At 55.2% G+C, this 14,473-nt stretch overlaps 3 protein-coding genes across 3 annotated transcripts; 2 read left to right on the plus strand and 1 right to left on the minus strand.

Annotated features, from left to right (window-relative positions):
• Positions 1–330: 330 nt before the first annotated feature.
• On the plus strand, positions 331–4,507 carry MONBRDRAFT_23669 (uncharacterized protein; the record flags this gene model as incomplete). The annotated part of the gene is made up of 18 exons (XM_001743727.1): positions 331–559; positions 801–893; positions 990–1,102; positions 1,178–1,414; positions 1,557–1,708; positions 1,786–1,909; positions 1,942–2,003; positions 2,053–2,140; positions 2,224–2,422; positions 2,536–2,648; positions 2,731–2,855; positions 2,970–3,154; positions 3,309–3,439; positions 3,543–3,583; positions 3,669–3,720; positions 3,810–3,925; positions 4,002–4,054; positions 4,305–4,507. 18 exons carry the CDS (start codon positions 331–333, stop codon positions 4,505–4,507), a joined length of 2,316 nt encoding a protein of 771 aa, XP_001743779.1.
• Positions 4,508–5,203: 696 nt separating this feature from the next.
• On the minus strand, positions 5,204–8,629 carry MONBRDRAFT_23670 (uncharacterized protein; the record flags this gene model as incomplete). Its single annotated transcript, XM_001743974.1, has 4 exons — positions 5,204–5,318; positions 5,418–6,424; positions 6,493–6,603; positions 6,728–8,629. The coding sequence occupies 4 exons, from the start codon at positions 8,627–8,629 to the stop codon at positions 5,204–5,206; spliced, it is 3,135 nt and encodes a 1,044-aa protein (XP_001744026.1).
• A 635-nt stretch (positions 8,630–9,264) lies between these two features.
• On the plus strand, positions 9,265–14,119 carry MONBRDRAFT_23671 (uncharacterized protein; the record flags this gene model as incomplete). The annotated part of the gene is made up of 18 exons (XM_001743728.1): positions 9,265–9,348; positions 9,514–9,882; positions 10,067–10,192; positions 10,290–10,376; positions 10,460–10,693; positions 10,869–11,022; positions 11,114–11,424; positions 11,596–11,644; positions 11,753–11,863; positions 11,977–12,194; positions 12,357–12,422; positions 12,542–12,761; positions 12,829–12,953; positions 13,071–13,126; positions 13,253–13,390; positions 13,513–13,669; positions 13,813–13,905; positions 14,069–14,119. The coding sequence occupies 18 exons, from the start codon at positions 9,265–9,267 to the stop codon at positions 14,117–14,119; spliced, it is 2,649 nt and encodes an 882-aa protein (XP_001743780.1).
• Between the last annotated feature and the right edge of the window lie 354 nt (positions 14,120–14,473).

The following is a 14,473-nucleotide window of genomic DNA, read 5'->3' on the forward strand; positions in this document are numbered from 1 at the left end:
ATAGAGAGAGAGAGAGAGAGAGAGAGAGAGAGAGAGAGAGAGAGAGAGAGAGAGAGAGAGAGAGAGAGAGAGAGAGAGAGAGAGAGAGAGAGAGAGAGAGAGAGAGAGAGAGAGAGAGAGAGAGAGAGAGAGAGAGAGAGAGTCAAGAGAGAAATAAAAAGTCAAAAGGCAGTTGATTGACGTGGCACCACATCTGACGATTGATTCAAATCTGACATTGGATTTCTGACAACCGAAGACCTTCGTTTTCCCGCGGAAATTCAAAATCAGTCGTTGCAAAGTTTGAGTTGAGCCAGTTGCTGTGTCGCTGTGTTCCCCAGTCGAGCCATCATGCCCGGTTCCAAGGCACGATCGATGGTCAAGCCTCCCGTGCGCCCGCGAGTCCGTCGCGAGCCACTGAAGGAGCGCCACACGCCACAGACCTCCAATGTGGTGTCACCAGCCACACCTGAGCGGTGCCCTCGACCCGCCAGTCATGATGCCACACCAGCTCGCGTTCAAGCCAATGCCTGGAAAGAGCAAGACCTCACTCGTGTTGCCCCGCGCCACATGAACAACAGTGAGTTTGCTTGCCTATCCCCGCTATTTGGCAAGGCAGTATGGTAGGGTAGCCCGTCTCACTGGTGTCATCGACTCGCTGATGCCACCTTTAGTTGTGGAGCACCTGGAAGCCCGTTTTCGACGCGGGCACATTTATACGGCTGCTGGTGAGGCCAAATTGAAGCGCTGCAGCTTTCAGACCCAATGGCCCTGCGCGCTGGCTGCTATCCCTCTCACCTAAAAACGACCGCATGGTTCAGGTCCCACGGTGATTGCCATCAACCCGTACAAGGCAGATAAGGCTGACGACAGCGATGCCAATCGCCAGTTGCAGTACGCACAAGCTTCTTCGTGTAGGTGTCACACACAATTTCGCCACGGCCAATCATTGCGACGCTGGAACGACATGCTTACCTCAACTCTGTGTCATCATGATCCTGGGTTGCCAGTGGACACCGTTCCTGTGCACCTGTACACAGTCTCGGAGCGCGCCGTACGCCAGCTTCAAGCCTCGCATGCTCGCCAGGCTATCATTCTCTCCGGTCAATCCGGAGCTGGCAAGGTCAGAGTCTCGGCCTGACTCACCCTGGCACCCATAACAAGGCTTGTCCTCACACACTGGCTTGGCCTGATTTAGACCTACTCGGTGAGCCGCCTCGTAACTTACATTGCACAGCGACTCTCGGGCGACTTCACAAAAAATGGAGCAGACGCCAATGTTAGCACAATTCAAGATCAGGTTGCAGCAACCGGGCCTATCTTCCAGGCCTTTGGCAACGCGCGCACCGTCAATAACCCCAACAGCAGTCGCTTTGGCAAATATTTGCGCTTGCACTGCAACGACCAAACCCAAGTATCCAGCGCGTCTATTGAGGTACAACTCCACCCGAAGCGCACCCGAGAAGCCTCGACAAGAGGCTGGCACATTTGTCTGGCACCACTGAACGGTATCATGTTCTTTCTTTGTTGACTCATGTGATCATCTGGTGCCGGCTATGTTATTGCTCGTCCCATAGGTGTATCTGCTGGAGACCAGTCGTGTGGTCCACCAGCAAACCGGGGAGCACAACTTTCATTGCTTTCATCAACTACGCTCTGCCTACGAGCAAGGGCTTGCGCCCTGGGGCTCAGATGTTGTGTCCAAAGCCGATGCTGATGCCATTTGGAGGTACGTCGCCATGAGTGCACGCAGGCCCATGTACGCTGACGTGCAAATTCACGCGGCACTCTCGATGATATTGACAGCCAGCAAACGATCGTGCCCCCAACGCATCCTGCAAGTGAGGCAAGCGCAGCTGGTTGGGCTGAACTGACGGCTGCACTCGGCTGTGTGGGCTTTGGATCCACCGAGGTCCACCGCGTAGCTCAGGTACACGCCACGTCAAACCATCTCTGGAATAGGCACAGAAACAGTGCAAGCTTTCTCTACCCACTCACTTTGCATTGACTTTCACTTTGCACGGGTCTGTGCTTTCCTTGAGCATAGACGCTCCTGGCGATCGTGTCACTCAGCTGTATCCGCCTGGCAACCCTTGAAGCTCCCGTCGACGCTCGCTTCGTGCAGCTTGCTGCCAAGCTGTTGCAGATTGATGCGCATCAGGTTCGTATCTTGTAGTTTCCTCGCCGGGCAAGCTCACCGATGACGACGGCCTGCTCACCAATGACCTTTCACCTGGGTTGCAGCTTTCCATCTACATTTATCACCACGCCATGATTGTTCGAGGCGACTCCTTTGTGTCGCCTCGAACCGTCGCTGAAGCTCGAGTCGTCATCAGCAGCCTTCAGACACAGCTATACCAGCTTCTCTTCAGCTTTATCACTGACCGCCTCAACAGCACCCTGCGCCCGGCTCACGCAGCGGCCGAAGAGGCGACATCAATCGGTTGGTCTACAAAAGCTTGCTGACAGCATGGCAAGCAAGGGTTGAGCACACGTTTGGCTGTCCTCTCATACACCATGTCTTCTCCACTCTCTGTCCTAAAAAATACACTCAAGACTTGCTGGACATCTTTGGCTTTGAGCGCTGTCAGACCAATGGGTTTGATCAGCTCTGCATTAATCTCGCCAATGAGCAACTGCAAGAGCACTACTTGCATCAGCTGGTTGAGGTGGGTTTGAGTATAATATGCTCTCTTTGTTACCTGGCCCAATGGGGCGGATAATCTCACTGAAGACGGTTTGGTCAAACAGAATCAAGCGCAGATCTTGCGTGATGAGGGCATCTGTGAGCTTCCAGCACAGCTCAAGCAAGAAACTTGCATGGCGTTGCTGGCCGGTCGGGGAGGTATCCTAGACTTGCTCGACGAAGATAGCCGGTGCGTTGCTGCTTGCATCCAAAAACTGTGCTGTGCAAGCTCTTGTGGAAAACGCCACATTCACCCTGCGGCCCGCTGCTGGTTCCTGTGCGGATTTGTCATGGGTGCGCCCAGGCTGAAGCGCGTTGCAGCCACGTCGAATGAAGCAGCTTTTGCCGAGCGTCTTCGCGGGCTCGCAGGCCCTTGGCTGCAGGAAGACCGTAGCCGTGATGGAACCTTTGCCGTTCGCCACTACGCCGGCCGTGTTCACTATGACGTTCTAGACATGCCTGCTCAAAACAAGGCCAAGCCCTATCAAGGTGTGTCCATGCAAATCCAGGCCATGCGAGCGAGCGTTTGTTCTGCGGAGTTCAATCAGCAGAAATGGTTGAGCAGAAGACTTGAGCAGAAGGTCCCACCCCAAATGACAGAGTCAAATTCTTTCTCACCACGCAAATGGCGTCTCCGCTTCAGGCCTAGTCGATTTGTTGGCATCAACACGCTGCAGCCTAATGCAAGCCATCATGCAGCATGCCCCAACCTCCAAGGTTGGACAACGGCGCGTTGATACTGTATCTTCGGCCTACAAAAAGTCTCTCCGCCAGGTGCGTTAGCAGCGCCCGACCGGAAAGTCATCACTGCTTGTGTCAGTGGATGCAAATGCGAATGCGCGCTTGGACTTGCTCACCATGCGGGGCCTTCAACTAGTTGTTTGAACATCTGAGCTCCGTGCAAAGCCACTATCTGCGGTAAGTGATTTAGACCATCCAGTTTGACCTGAGCCCTGTATTGCTAGTAAATGACCCTAATATGCCACTTGTGAATGATCACCAGGTGCATGTCTTCAAACGATGCCTGTGCCGCGTGGCACTTTGAACCAGAAACGGTATGCTGGTGCTGACTGCAACAGAAGAGTGGTCATGCCAGAGTCGCTTCTTTCGCCTCACTTTGATGGACGCAACGCATCTGTACCAGGTCCGCACACAGCTCGAAGCCGCCGGCGTGCCCCAATCTCTTGAAGTGTTTGCACATGGACGTCCAGTGATGTGCACGCTGCAGCAACTGCAAGCCCGACTTCCTGTCTTGATTCGGTGAGCTTGTGTCGTGCAAGCGCATGTCGTTTCGTGAGCCATGCTCACGACCGTTTGCGCCCATGCTCTCTTGCAGACCCGTGCCGTGCAATTTGCAAGAGGCAGCTGCTCGTCTACAGGCTCAGCTTGGTGCGAGTGACGGTGATGTGCTAGTCGGCCGCACGCGCTTGTTCTTTACCTACGAGCAATTTGAGACACTTCAGCGCGCACAACAAGGTGTCTTGTACAAGGCTGCATGTAGTCTGCAAGCGGCCTGGCGCATGCGCGTTGCGCAGCGCTTGCGTGCAGCGCGTCTTCGGTACGGTCCAACTAGCGAATCAACCGCGTGGCTCAAAGATTGCGCAACCCAGCCTCACTCATATGTTGGCACCTTGCACAGGGCGCTGGCACTACTACAGCACCGATGGCGCTTTGTCAACGGTCAGCAACGCCAAAGGCGCGCTGCAGAAGCTGAGCGCATGGCAAAGGCCCAGCAGGTTGCAGAAGCTGAGCGCATGGCAAAGGCCCAGCTTGCAGAAGCCGAGCGCATGCACGCACAAGCAGCTGCAAAGGAGCCTATCCACAAGCCTGAGGGCGCAATGACAAGCCTTTTGTCTAAAACCGAGGAGACGTCCGCCTCGTGTACTCGCGTAGATAGCCTAGCCACTCAGACTTCTCTTGATGCCTGTCCGCGCGCAGCGACAAGCCTGGCTGCCCAACCCTCACCAGCCGGGTATTACAAGCCCCAGGCAAGACCCGAACTCTTGCCTTTTGCTCATGTAGTTCCACACAACTTCTTTTGAGAACCCGAGTCTTGAATCTCTTTTGTGCGAGGCCAAGCCTTGCAATCTGTTGATTATCAGCCCGCAAGAGTCGATGGCCATGCCCGCGCACCCACACTATCACCAGGTTTCCCCTTAGTTGCTTTTATCGAAGACAACGAATCGACGATTTGACAATCATTGTAGCAAACAGCCTTCGCGCTGGCCGTGATTATCTCATTCTTCGAATATCATGATAGTATGATGGTTCGTATAATTATAATCATGAGCATCTTCGCCTACATTCACAATGTTACTTGGCAAGTCAACCTCACACATTCACCAGGGTTGACATGGTGCATGTGATACCACGGCCTGTTCAGCGCGGCAAGATGGAGCTATCGTCCCCGATCAGCATGAGAAAAGAAACCACATGAGTCACGAACTTGGCAGGGATTATCACGAAACCCAGCGGGAAGCAATTGTGGCAACTTCATCGCACGCTGAGTCGAACAGCTCACATAAACAAGGATTAGACTTACACATCAAACGGCGAAAGAAGGCGAAAGGTGCCCAGCTTGGCTGGGGAGGCATCTGTCTGATCGTGACTGTGCTGGCCTGAACTTGTGGTGTGGCCACGGGCGATATGTTGACTATATGATTGAGTACAAACATCAAGTGCATGAGCACGCTGACCATCACGCACTGAGATTCACCAACGACCGGTCTTCTAGGATTCCATGCAAACACACCTGTTGGTGACAGTGCTCAGTGGATGTGGGGACTGTTTGGCGGCGCTTCCAGGTGCTAGCTTGTTGAGGCGTAGGGTCTGGACCAAGGGGCTCTGGGGGAGCGAGCGTTGCTTGCTGGTATTTATTGCGTGCTCTCCACGGGTCAGCTGCGCCACAGGAGATAATGTCTGCTGCCGAGGTTCCACTGCGCGTGTGGTGGGCGTGGCTGGAGGCTCAACATCTGCAAAAACGGCAAGGCGCGAAGAACGACCATCTGTCGTTGTTGTGGGCGTCCGTGCTGAGGTGGCCGTAGCCTCTGAAGCTGACATCAACAACTCGGCCTCGAGAGCAAGCAAGTCATCGTCCAAGTCTGCGGCCATGTGAGCGCTATCGCCTGTGAAGTCATCGCCCCGATCTGCCTCCAAAGAGGCTTCAGTCGGGCTAGTCTGTGCACCGACCATTGCCGGTGTTGCAATAGGCGGCCGCTCTTCGTCTTTTTGGATGCTGCCGCTTTGTTCGTCCGTCAACAGATCATCCGACTCGAGGCCAACACTGCTGGCGGGGGTCGAGAGCGCCGACATATGGGGCGTGTTGCCCTGCGAATGAGCTAGCCACTCACGGCTCGCCAGATGCACGCTGGAAGCCTGCGAATTAAGAGGACTCAGGTCACTGCTATGGTCGCGCGCCGAAAGATGAGACAGCCGCTCGTGGGGTGTAGAGTGGACCTTAGTGGTTGGCGTGGAATCGAGATCGGACGTGTGAAACCGCAGCACCTCCTCGCCGGTCTCTGCAGGGGAGGCGGGCAGCACCGGGCCAGATGTACAAAGATCCTTCGTGCCTACAGATTCAGGCATCGACGGTACTTCAGTTTGCACGGCTGTCGAGCACACTGCAACCCGATCAGTTTGGCTGGCCTTGGTGAACAGGGTTGGAGCCACGGTCAAGGTTGAAGTCGACGTTGCGACTGCAGCAACCTCTCGCGTGGGCTTCTGCTGGGTTTTGGCGCTGTGCTGAGCCAGCGCAGCAGTCTGGTCCAATGCAACCATTAGTTGGCAGGGGTCTGGTCAAGGCTGGGGGCATTGAGAAGCTCTTGAACCGCCAACAAATGGCGGTGGTACTCCTCAGCCTGCGCTTTGGTCGATGCCAAGGCAGTTGTCATGTGTTCCAAGTGTGGCACCAGCTGCTCGGCATTTGCACAGGCCGCAATCTGAGACACAGCCATCGCCATCAAGGCCACCAGGTCACCAGCATCAGTTAGCAAAACGTTAGCTCACCCATTCCTCCTCTAAAACATTCCAACAAAACAAGCCAGGGTGGGAATGCAAGCCAACCTCTTGGAGACGGGCGAGAATGGTGCCCGACTGTCCATGCTGCTGTAGATGAGCCAGCACGGCCTCAATGGTTGCCATGGGCGACGTAAAGGCGGAGTGAAAAAAGCCAGATTCAACGTGTAACATGCGCACCAAATTGTACAACGCTCGACTTTCCGCGTGATAGCGGGACATTTCAGGGGCAAGTTGCGAGAGAGATGAGACCCCGAGCAGTTGCATGCAATGACGAAGGGTCGCTTGTACTCGATCGGCGCTGTCCTGGGGGTGTGCCGGACCTTGCGCCAATGCTGCCTCAGCTTGCGTCCAATGTGCGTGTACGGCTGCAAGTTGGCTGGCCGTGGCACGCAGATCGGTGACATGTGCAAGCAAACCATCGAGCTGCTCCTCGGTGTATTGAGAGTTGGCAGCGACTGGATCGAGGCCGACAATATGAGCAACGCGGCCGAGCGCAGCATGATAACTGGAGACGGTGGCACGAAGTCCCATGAGCTCGTGTAGACCACGCGCCACGATGCCAGCCAGGCCTGGATCGGCCCGGGGCACATCCAAGGGCTGCAGGTCGCTGAGAGTCAGAGTCCCACGCTCGTCGGCGGCACGCAGGGCCTGGTCCAGAGCATCGTGGTCCAAGTGGGCTTGACGACCGGCTACAACCTCCCGGTATGCATTGATGACGGCAGATAGCTTGGCCATGTGAGCAAGATAAGCGGGCAACGCCGTCATGACGGAAGTCCATTGGCGCAGGGTGGCTTCGAGGCGTGAAGGGGCAACTTCGCAGATCCGGCAAAGGCGCTCCAGCTGCTGACGCGCGGCCGAGGCGGAGAGCGAGCGCAGATTGTAAAGGTGAAGGCGATAGTATTGGGGGTCATGTTCGCGCCCATCTTTTCCGGTTCCGGGACTCTTGGTGGATGGTGAATTTGATGTGGCTTGCTGTGTCTGGCGTGCCTCCAGGCGCCGTAAGCGAGCTTGGGTTTGGCGCCAAACAGTTGGGGAGGGGAGACTCTCGAGCTGCATCTTTGCCATGTTTAATTCTTCATCACGAGTATGAAGCGCGGCGCGCAAGCGGTCATTGTCATCCTTGGCGGCGCCTAGGGCATGGGACATGGAAGCGAGCTCTTGGGCCAGGCGACGCTCACTCTGGTGGTCGACTTGTGCCTGCAGGTGCACGATACGCGCATCGATTGAGCGGGCAGAGTCATCGGCGTCACGTGCAACATTCGACGAAGGGGATGGTGCCAAAGCCTGACGATCCAAAGCGTCGCGGGCAACACGCAACTCTTGCTGCAGCTGACGCAGGCGACCATCATAGAGGTCAATGACGTCGCGAACACGTCGGTCGATGGCGCTTTTGGCATGCAGCTTGCGGTGCTGCAGCTCCTCAAAAAGACGGTCGAGGCGCTTTTGGTGTCGCTCGCGCTCAGCAACGAGATCAGCATGCGATTGACGCATCTGGTCGCGCTCCGTGCGGATACTATCGATGCGTTGCTGGGCCGCTTTCATTTTGCTCTCGTGGTGCACCATGGCTGCATCCCTGGCCTGCATCTGGGCGGCAAACCGTTGGGCCTCGGCATCCCGCAGGCGCTGCTCGTGCATCAGTCGCTCTTGCACGTCATCGTAGTCGCGAGCCAACTGGGCGGCGTTATCTTGCTGGGCTCGACCCCTGTCGAGATCTTGCTGCAGGAGAGTGTTTTGCTCTTGCAGTTGAGCTATGACGGCGGCTTGGTCGGTCCGAGTCGCGAGAATCTGCTTCACCGTGTCCACCAGTTGATGGGTAGCCGACTCGGAGAGCACGGTAAGCTTGGCCATGCGACCACCACAGCCTGCCAGATCAAGCCGGTTGATGGCATCATGGCCGTGACTGGTCAGCTGTGCATTCAGCGCACACCAAGCCTCGGCCACTGCCATGGTGACCTGCTGAAGTGTGCCAACCCGACCTGCGAACTATTCGGCGTTCAAAGAATCAGCCAATCCGCGGTGAGGCAGCAGGGTGCGCCAGGCGCCTGGACAAAGGCTTGAATCCCTTACGCAGCTTTAATTTGTTTGAGGTCAGCTCCTATTCGCCGCAGCAGTCCAAGCGATGCTCTGCCCATTCAACCGCAACGGAAAAAAAAAAAAAAAAAAAAAAAAAAAAAAAGAGAGAGAGAGAGAGAGAGAGAGAGAGAGAATCTGAAATTTTCAAATCATCCTCCTAATTAAACTTTTCAATTTTACAACAGGTATGATGCTGACAATTCGCCTTCGGACGGTTTGATTCCGCTGAGAGATTGCAGACCCTCTCTCTCTCTCTCTCTCTCTCTCTCTCTCTCTCACTCACACACTCACTCTCTCTCTGGCTGCCGTCGAGGAGCGAGGAGGGGCCCCACCCACCACGCGGCGTGATCGACATTCGTACAGCACATTTCTGCTGCCCAATTTGTAGATTGTGCTGTACCAACGGCAGCCCATTGGCATCTTCAATCCTTCTTTCATACCTTTTTTTTTCCTTTTTTTTGGGGGTCAAGGCAACGAGGCTGGACGTGGGCTCCAGCACGCTCGCTGCCATGGCGTCAGAGGACGAAAATGACGATCAGTGCGCGGTCTGTCTGCGCCGCGGCACTCTCGTGTGTTGCGACGGCTGTCCCAAGGTACGTGCGGTGCTTGCTTGACCCGAACTTCCAGGTTACGTTGGCTGGTGGGCCTCATTGATCGCCCGCTGAACATAGGCGTACCATCCGAGGTGTGCCCAGGTGACAAAAGCTGAGATGGCGGCCGAAGACGCTGATTGGTTTTGCCCTGCTTGCCGCGCGCAGCCAGCTACTCCGCCTGCCTCTGAAAATGGCTCGAAGCGGCGTGCAGGTGCTTCAACAGCCAACAAGGCTGCCAAGGCTGCCAAGACGACAAGAACAGTCAAATCCAATCACTCTGGTCGCGCTGTGCGCCCGACGATCAAGGCCGAGGCCGAGGAGACCCGGGCCGAGACAGTGGGACAAGCCAGCACAACACACGAAGCACAGGCAAAATCGGACCCCGACACCTCAAGAGCCCACGCTCCATCTGAACTATCAACTGCTGCGGCCTCGGCACCTGCACCCGCAGCCCCAGAACTGCCTCTGGTCCCTGGCAGTTGTGCCTTTTGCGGTCAAAGCGGGGATGTACTTGTGTGCAACACTTGCAACAAGGTGGGTCATCGACGCTCTTGCCTGTCACGACCTTTTTCCGTCCATACATGATCATGCCCATGTGTTTCCCCTTTCCCCTCTTCCCTTTCCCACTTTGCGTGCGCACTTGCTTGTGTGCAATTGGATCTGTGGTTTGATGAGACCAAAAGCAAGGGCGCTACTCAATCTGCATTTGTGCCAATAGGCTCTGCACGTTCTATGTGCCCAAGCCGAGAATGGGCTCGATCTGACCGAGACGGGTGCCTGGCGTTGCCCCGAATGTGCCAGCGAAGCTCAGGCGCTCGCCGCCCAAGCCGAGGCTGACATGTCGGTTCGTGACTGTGCAGCGCATTGCATAGGAACTTTGTCGTCTGCCCGTATAAGCTCTTGCATTGACGCTTCCCCATTTGCTGCTGTATTGCTTGTAGCACGCACAACGCATTGCCGCGCAACGCCGTGTGGACGTGGCTCGAATCGCAACAGGTCGATCCCTGAGTAACAGCGTGCGACGCAGAGTACGTTGCGTCATTGATTTCAGCCCGCCTACCAGGTCCGCGGGAAGATGCTCATTGCACCACTTTTTAATATTGGCTACTAGACACTTGAACCAGCGCCGACTGCACAGCATGTCAAGGTCAATGGACCCACGAGTGCGCTCTCCTCTTTCTTGCGCGAGAAGGGCATTCGGGCGCCGCCGCGTGGAGCGCGCTTTCAGCCAGCTCAACGCAATCCCGTCGATCAGGAGGACGACACGGCAGATGGAACCCAAGAAGCTGACGCCCAGGAGCCAGAAGCAAGCCAAGGGGCTGAGGAGCTCGACCCAGAGGCAGCGGTATCATCCACCGCCGTTCTCAACCATACACCGACTACGCGGGGTGCCTTACGGGGCGCCGCGCGAGGTGCATTGACCGCTGCCGAGCCAGACGATGACCACGCGACTCGCCGTAGCCGGTATGAACTGTATTGACCCGTTGTGATTACTGATTGGCACCCTTGCGTCTGTACAGGTCATCCCCACCCCCTCCGTGCTTCCGGCTGGGGCGGCTTTTCTGATTCTTGTGCACAAACGTGTCGAACCAACTCTGATGGCATTCACTAGACGCGTGGAAGCGGCCTTGAGCAAGGCAGCTGCTGGGAAATTGGCTCGCTCAGACGCCGCAGGTACGCTCTTTTCTGAAGATAGCGCTTTGGATGCGGACCAGCTTGCTCACGCCGTGTTGTGCCAATGTTTGCTGTCCTAATGCTTGTGCAGCGGAGGATGACATGGCTTCTAGTACAGCCTCGCTCGAGGCAAAGACGACTGTAAATGCCAAAGACAAAGCCAAAGCCAAAGCCAAAGCCAAAGCCAAAGCCAAAGCCAAAGCCAAAGCTCAAGCGCAAAGGCGCCGCACCCGTGGGGGTGGCGATCCAATGTCGTCCGATGATGACTTTGATGGAAGCGATGACGATGACGATGACAGCGATGGTGGACCTGACCGCACCAACATTGGTCTCTGCGGCCGCTGTGGTTGTCGCTTGCCGCATGGCGAGATGCTTTGCTTAGCCTGCCGCGATCGACAACTGGTGCGTCTATGGCACATTGCATTCTGGCACACTGGACCTTTCCTTCTTTCTTCTTCTAAGACCTCTTTTTTTTTCTCAGTTATTTTTGTTTCTCGATTTTGTACTGGACTATGCTCATGTTCCTCCTGCTTCCGACTCTCCGTTCCGATGCGCAACGTGGCGATTGCACAGCAAGGTACCGTCGCAGGCTTGACCAAAGCAGAAGCAAAACGCCATAAAGGTTCGTGCTGATGTGCTGTCAGCTCAAACTTGCCGCGCATTTTGGCTTTTTGTTCATCTCCATTACTTGGTCACCGGGGCTATGACCCCTCACCTGAATGTCTGACAGCGCGCAGCGGGACTCTGCTGCATGAGCTGCTGGGCGGTGACGTCGTCAGTCTCGAGGAAATGTGTGTGCGGGTCGTTTGCAAATACATCGAGTACATTGATGATTTTGGCGGTACGTGGTGCAGTCATTGCATCTCTTTCCCAGCTTGCCCCAGCATTATCATCCGGATCCGATGCTTGTGGCTGTCATGGTCATCATGATTGACATGGTTGGCACGTCTGCAGATGTTGCGGAAAGTGTGCTGGACCGAATCTGTCAGCTGATGTGTCGCAACCGCCAGTTGTCACCCACGACGCTTCAGCCGCTGCTCAAACCCACGCGCGAGCAGCTGGTGCTATATGACGCCGCTGACATCGACGTTGACGCGTACCGTCTCTTGTACATGCGATGCGCCAATCTCACCTGCCTCGACATCCGATGCGCCGGCCAGCTTACGGATGAGGTCAGTCAGCTTGTTGGCGTGCATGCTCGGGTGTGATCATGGCAGTGCGTGCGTTGCTTTCGACCTCTCATCTGCTTTCTTTCCTTCCTCCTTTCCTTCTTCCTTTTTCTTCTTCCTTTCTTCTTCTTCTTCTCTGCTTCCTCCCGATCGCGTGGCTCGCAGATGGTCAAAAACTTTGGCGACTATCTGCCGAATCTAACCGAGTTGAACCTCAACGGTGCTCATAAGGTTCGCCTTTGGAATACAAATTAAGGGGCATCGCTTCAGTCGTTGTTGGAGTATGAAGCGTAGGGTGGAAAGTCTTAGAACCGGTTTGCCGTGCCGTTGGGGCTGTTCTGGGTGTCTAGGTGAGCGACGAGGCTGTTGCCCAGACCGTGGCTGCGCTTCCCCAGCTCCACACATTCAGCTTCGGGTGGAACGCCAAAGTTGGCCCCCGTCTCGTCGAAGCCTTGGGTCGTTTGAAGCGTAAGACAAGCCTACTCTCCACAGCCGATGGCTCGGCCGCTTCAGGAGACCAGCTTGCGCAAATGCACTGGCTGCGCGGCACCAAGATCTTGACGGTGCAACGTATTCTCTGACTTCTCTGTCTGTGGTTTCTGTTTTTTGTTTTTCTTCTTCTTTTCTTTGAGCACAGACCTGTCGCGCCTCCGATTGGACTCGCTCTTGCTCCTGACGGATACCGATTTAGTGCATTTGCATTCGCTTTCTTCCCTGCGGGAGTTGGGGCTTCGCAGTTGCGAGCTTGTGACGGATGATGGGGTGAGTGACCTGTTCAAGACTGAAGCTTCAATTGGGGACTTTGGCCAGCCGGTCTCCATGATCTTATTCTTGTGCACTGTTGTGCGGCGTGCGTTCTTTCGGGGCCTGGTACCGCAGCTATTGCCTTTGCTCATGGCCGTTGGTGGCCACCTCGAAGCACTCGATGTCTCTGGGTTTGTTCTTGTCACGACATGTACCCCCATGTGATTTTTGGTTCTCGATGGTGACATTGCAGACTTTTATGCTCATGTCATGTTTTCCGTTTGCTGCTGCCGGGTGTGTACACGGTCATGACTTAGGCTCTTGCAAGTGACTGGGGGCGTTTTGCGAGCCGTAGCTGACCATTGCCCTGTTTTGGAGACGTTGCGCATGGCCAAACTTCACGAGGTTCTAGACGAGGACTGCCAACACTGGGCGACGACACGCGCTCATCTGAAGTACGTGGCCTAACATTCACACTCTTGTCGGCATGCGCAAAGGATCAAGAACCTCCTTGGGTATGACAACCCTCCTAACTTTGCTTTGCCCTCTTGCTTGATGGCTCGTTTCCAATTTCCAGAGAGCTGGACATTGGACGTTGTATTGAGCTGGGGGACGAGGGTGTTCGACATTTGCTGCAGGAGCCTGCGGCACTTCAAAGCCTTAACTTGCACAGTGTGGACAAAGTGACAAGTCAAACGCTGGACTTGTTGACAGCGCATGCAAAGAATTTGCGCGTAAGTGTTGGCGCTGGTGGCTCACTCCCTCGCGCAGTGCAAGCCCGACTTGACTTCTGAGGCCCTGTCTTGTGCGCGCTCATTCCCTCCTAATTGTGGTCCATCAACACCCATGGCCATGTTCGTTGTAATAATGCCTGTAGAATTTGAATCTCTCGTACACCCGTGAGCTTCAGATGGATGATGATAAGGTCGACGCATTGTTGCGGGCGTGCCCGCATTTGGAGCGCCTTGAGGTTTGGGGCTGTCTTCGCGTCACGGTCGCGGCTGAGCGCAAATGTGAACAGCGCGGTGTTCAGCTCATTGGCTGCTCAGGCGTGTAGTTGAGTCAGTCCAAATCATCACGACAATTGAACAAAATGCACTTTGATAGTTAATTTGCTATTGATTACATGTTAGACCGATCCCCACGGGGATAAAGGATACAAGCCTGAACACTATTCACGCTGATCGATCGAGAAGAAAGACGGAGAGATGACGAGCGCATGCGATGGTGTATGTCGGCTCTAGACGCAATTTGACTTGAATGCGTGTAACTCAAATACAACCTCAACATACACAAACGCTTGCCACGATCAAGGTTCTCCAAATGCACACAGACGACAAGGGTCGAAGAACACCCTAGCCGCAAGAACGAGGGCCAGGCAAGCGCGGACCTGGAGGGGATTGATGCATGATGTCATGCGCTTGCTTGCACTCAAGACAGGCGACCAGATATGGCGAGGAAGTGTGATACGACCCAGAAGTAGAACGAACAAGAACTCAAAAAAAAGGCAGTGTATTGGTTCGCAGTAGAGCACTATT

Source organism: Monosiga brevicollis, genomic scaffold, assembly GCF_000002865.3.
Source record: "Monosiga brevicollis MX1 MONBRscaffold_4 genomic scaffold, whole genome shotgun sequence".
Classification (NCBI taxonomy): domain Eukaryota; class Choanoflagellata; order Craspedida; family Salpingoecidae; genus Monosiga; species Monosiga brevicollis.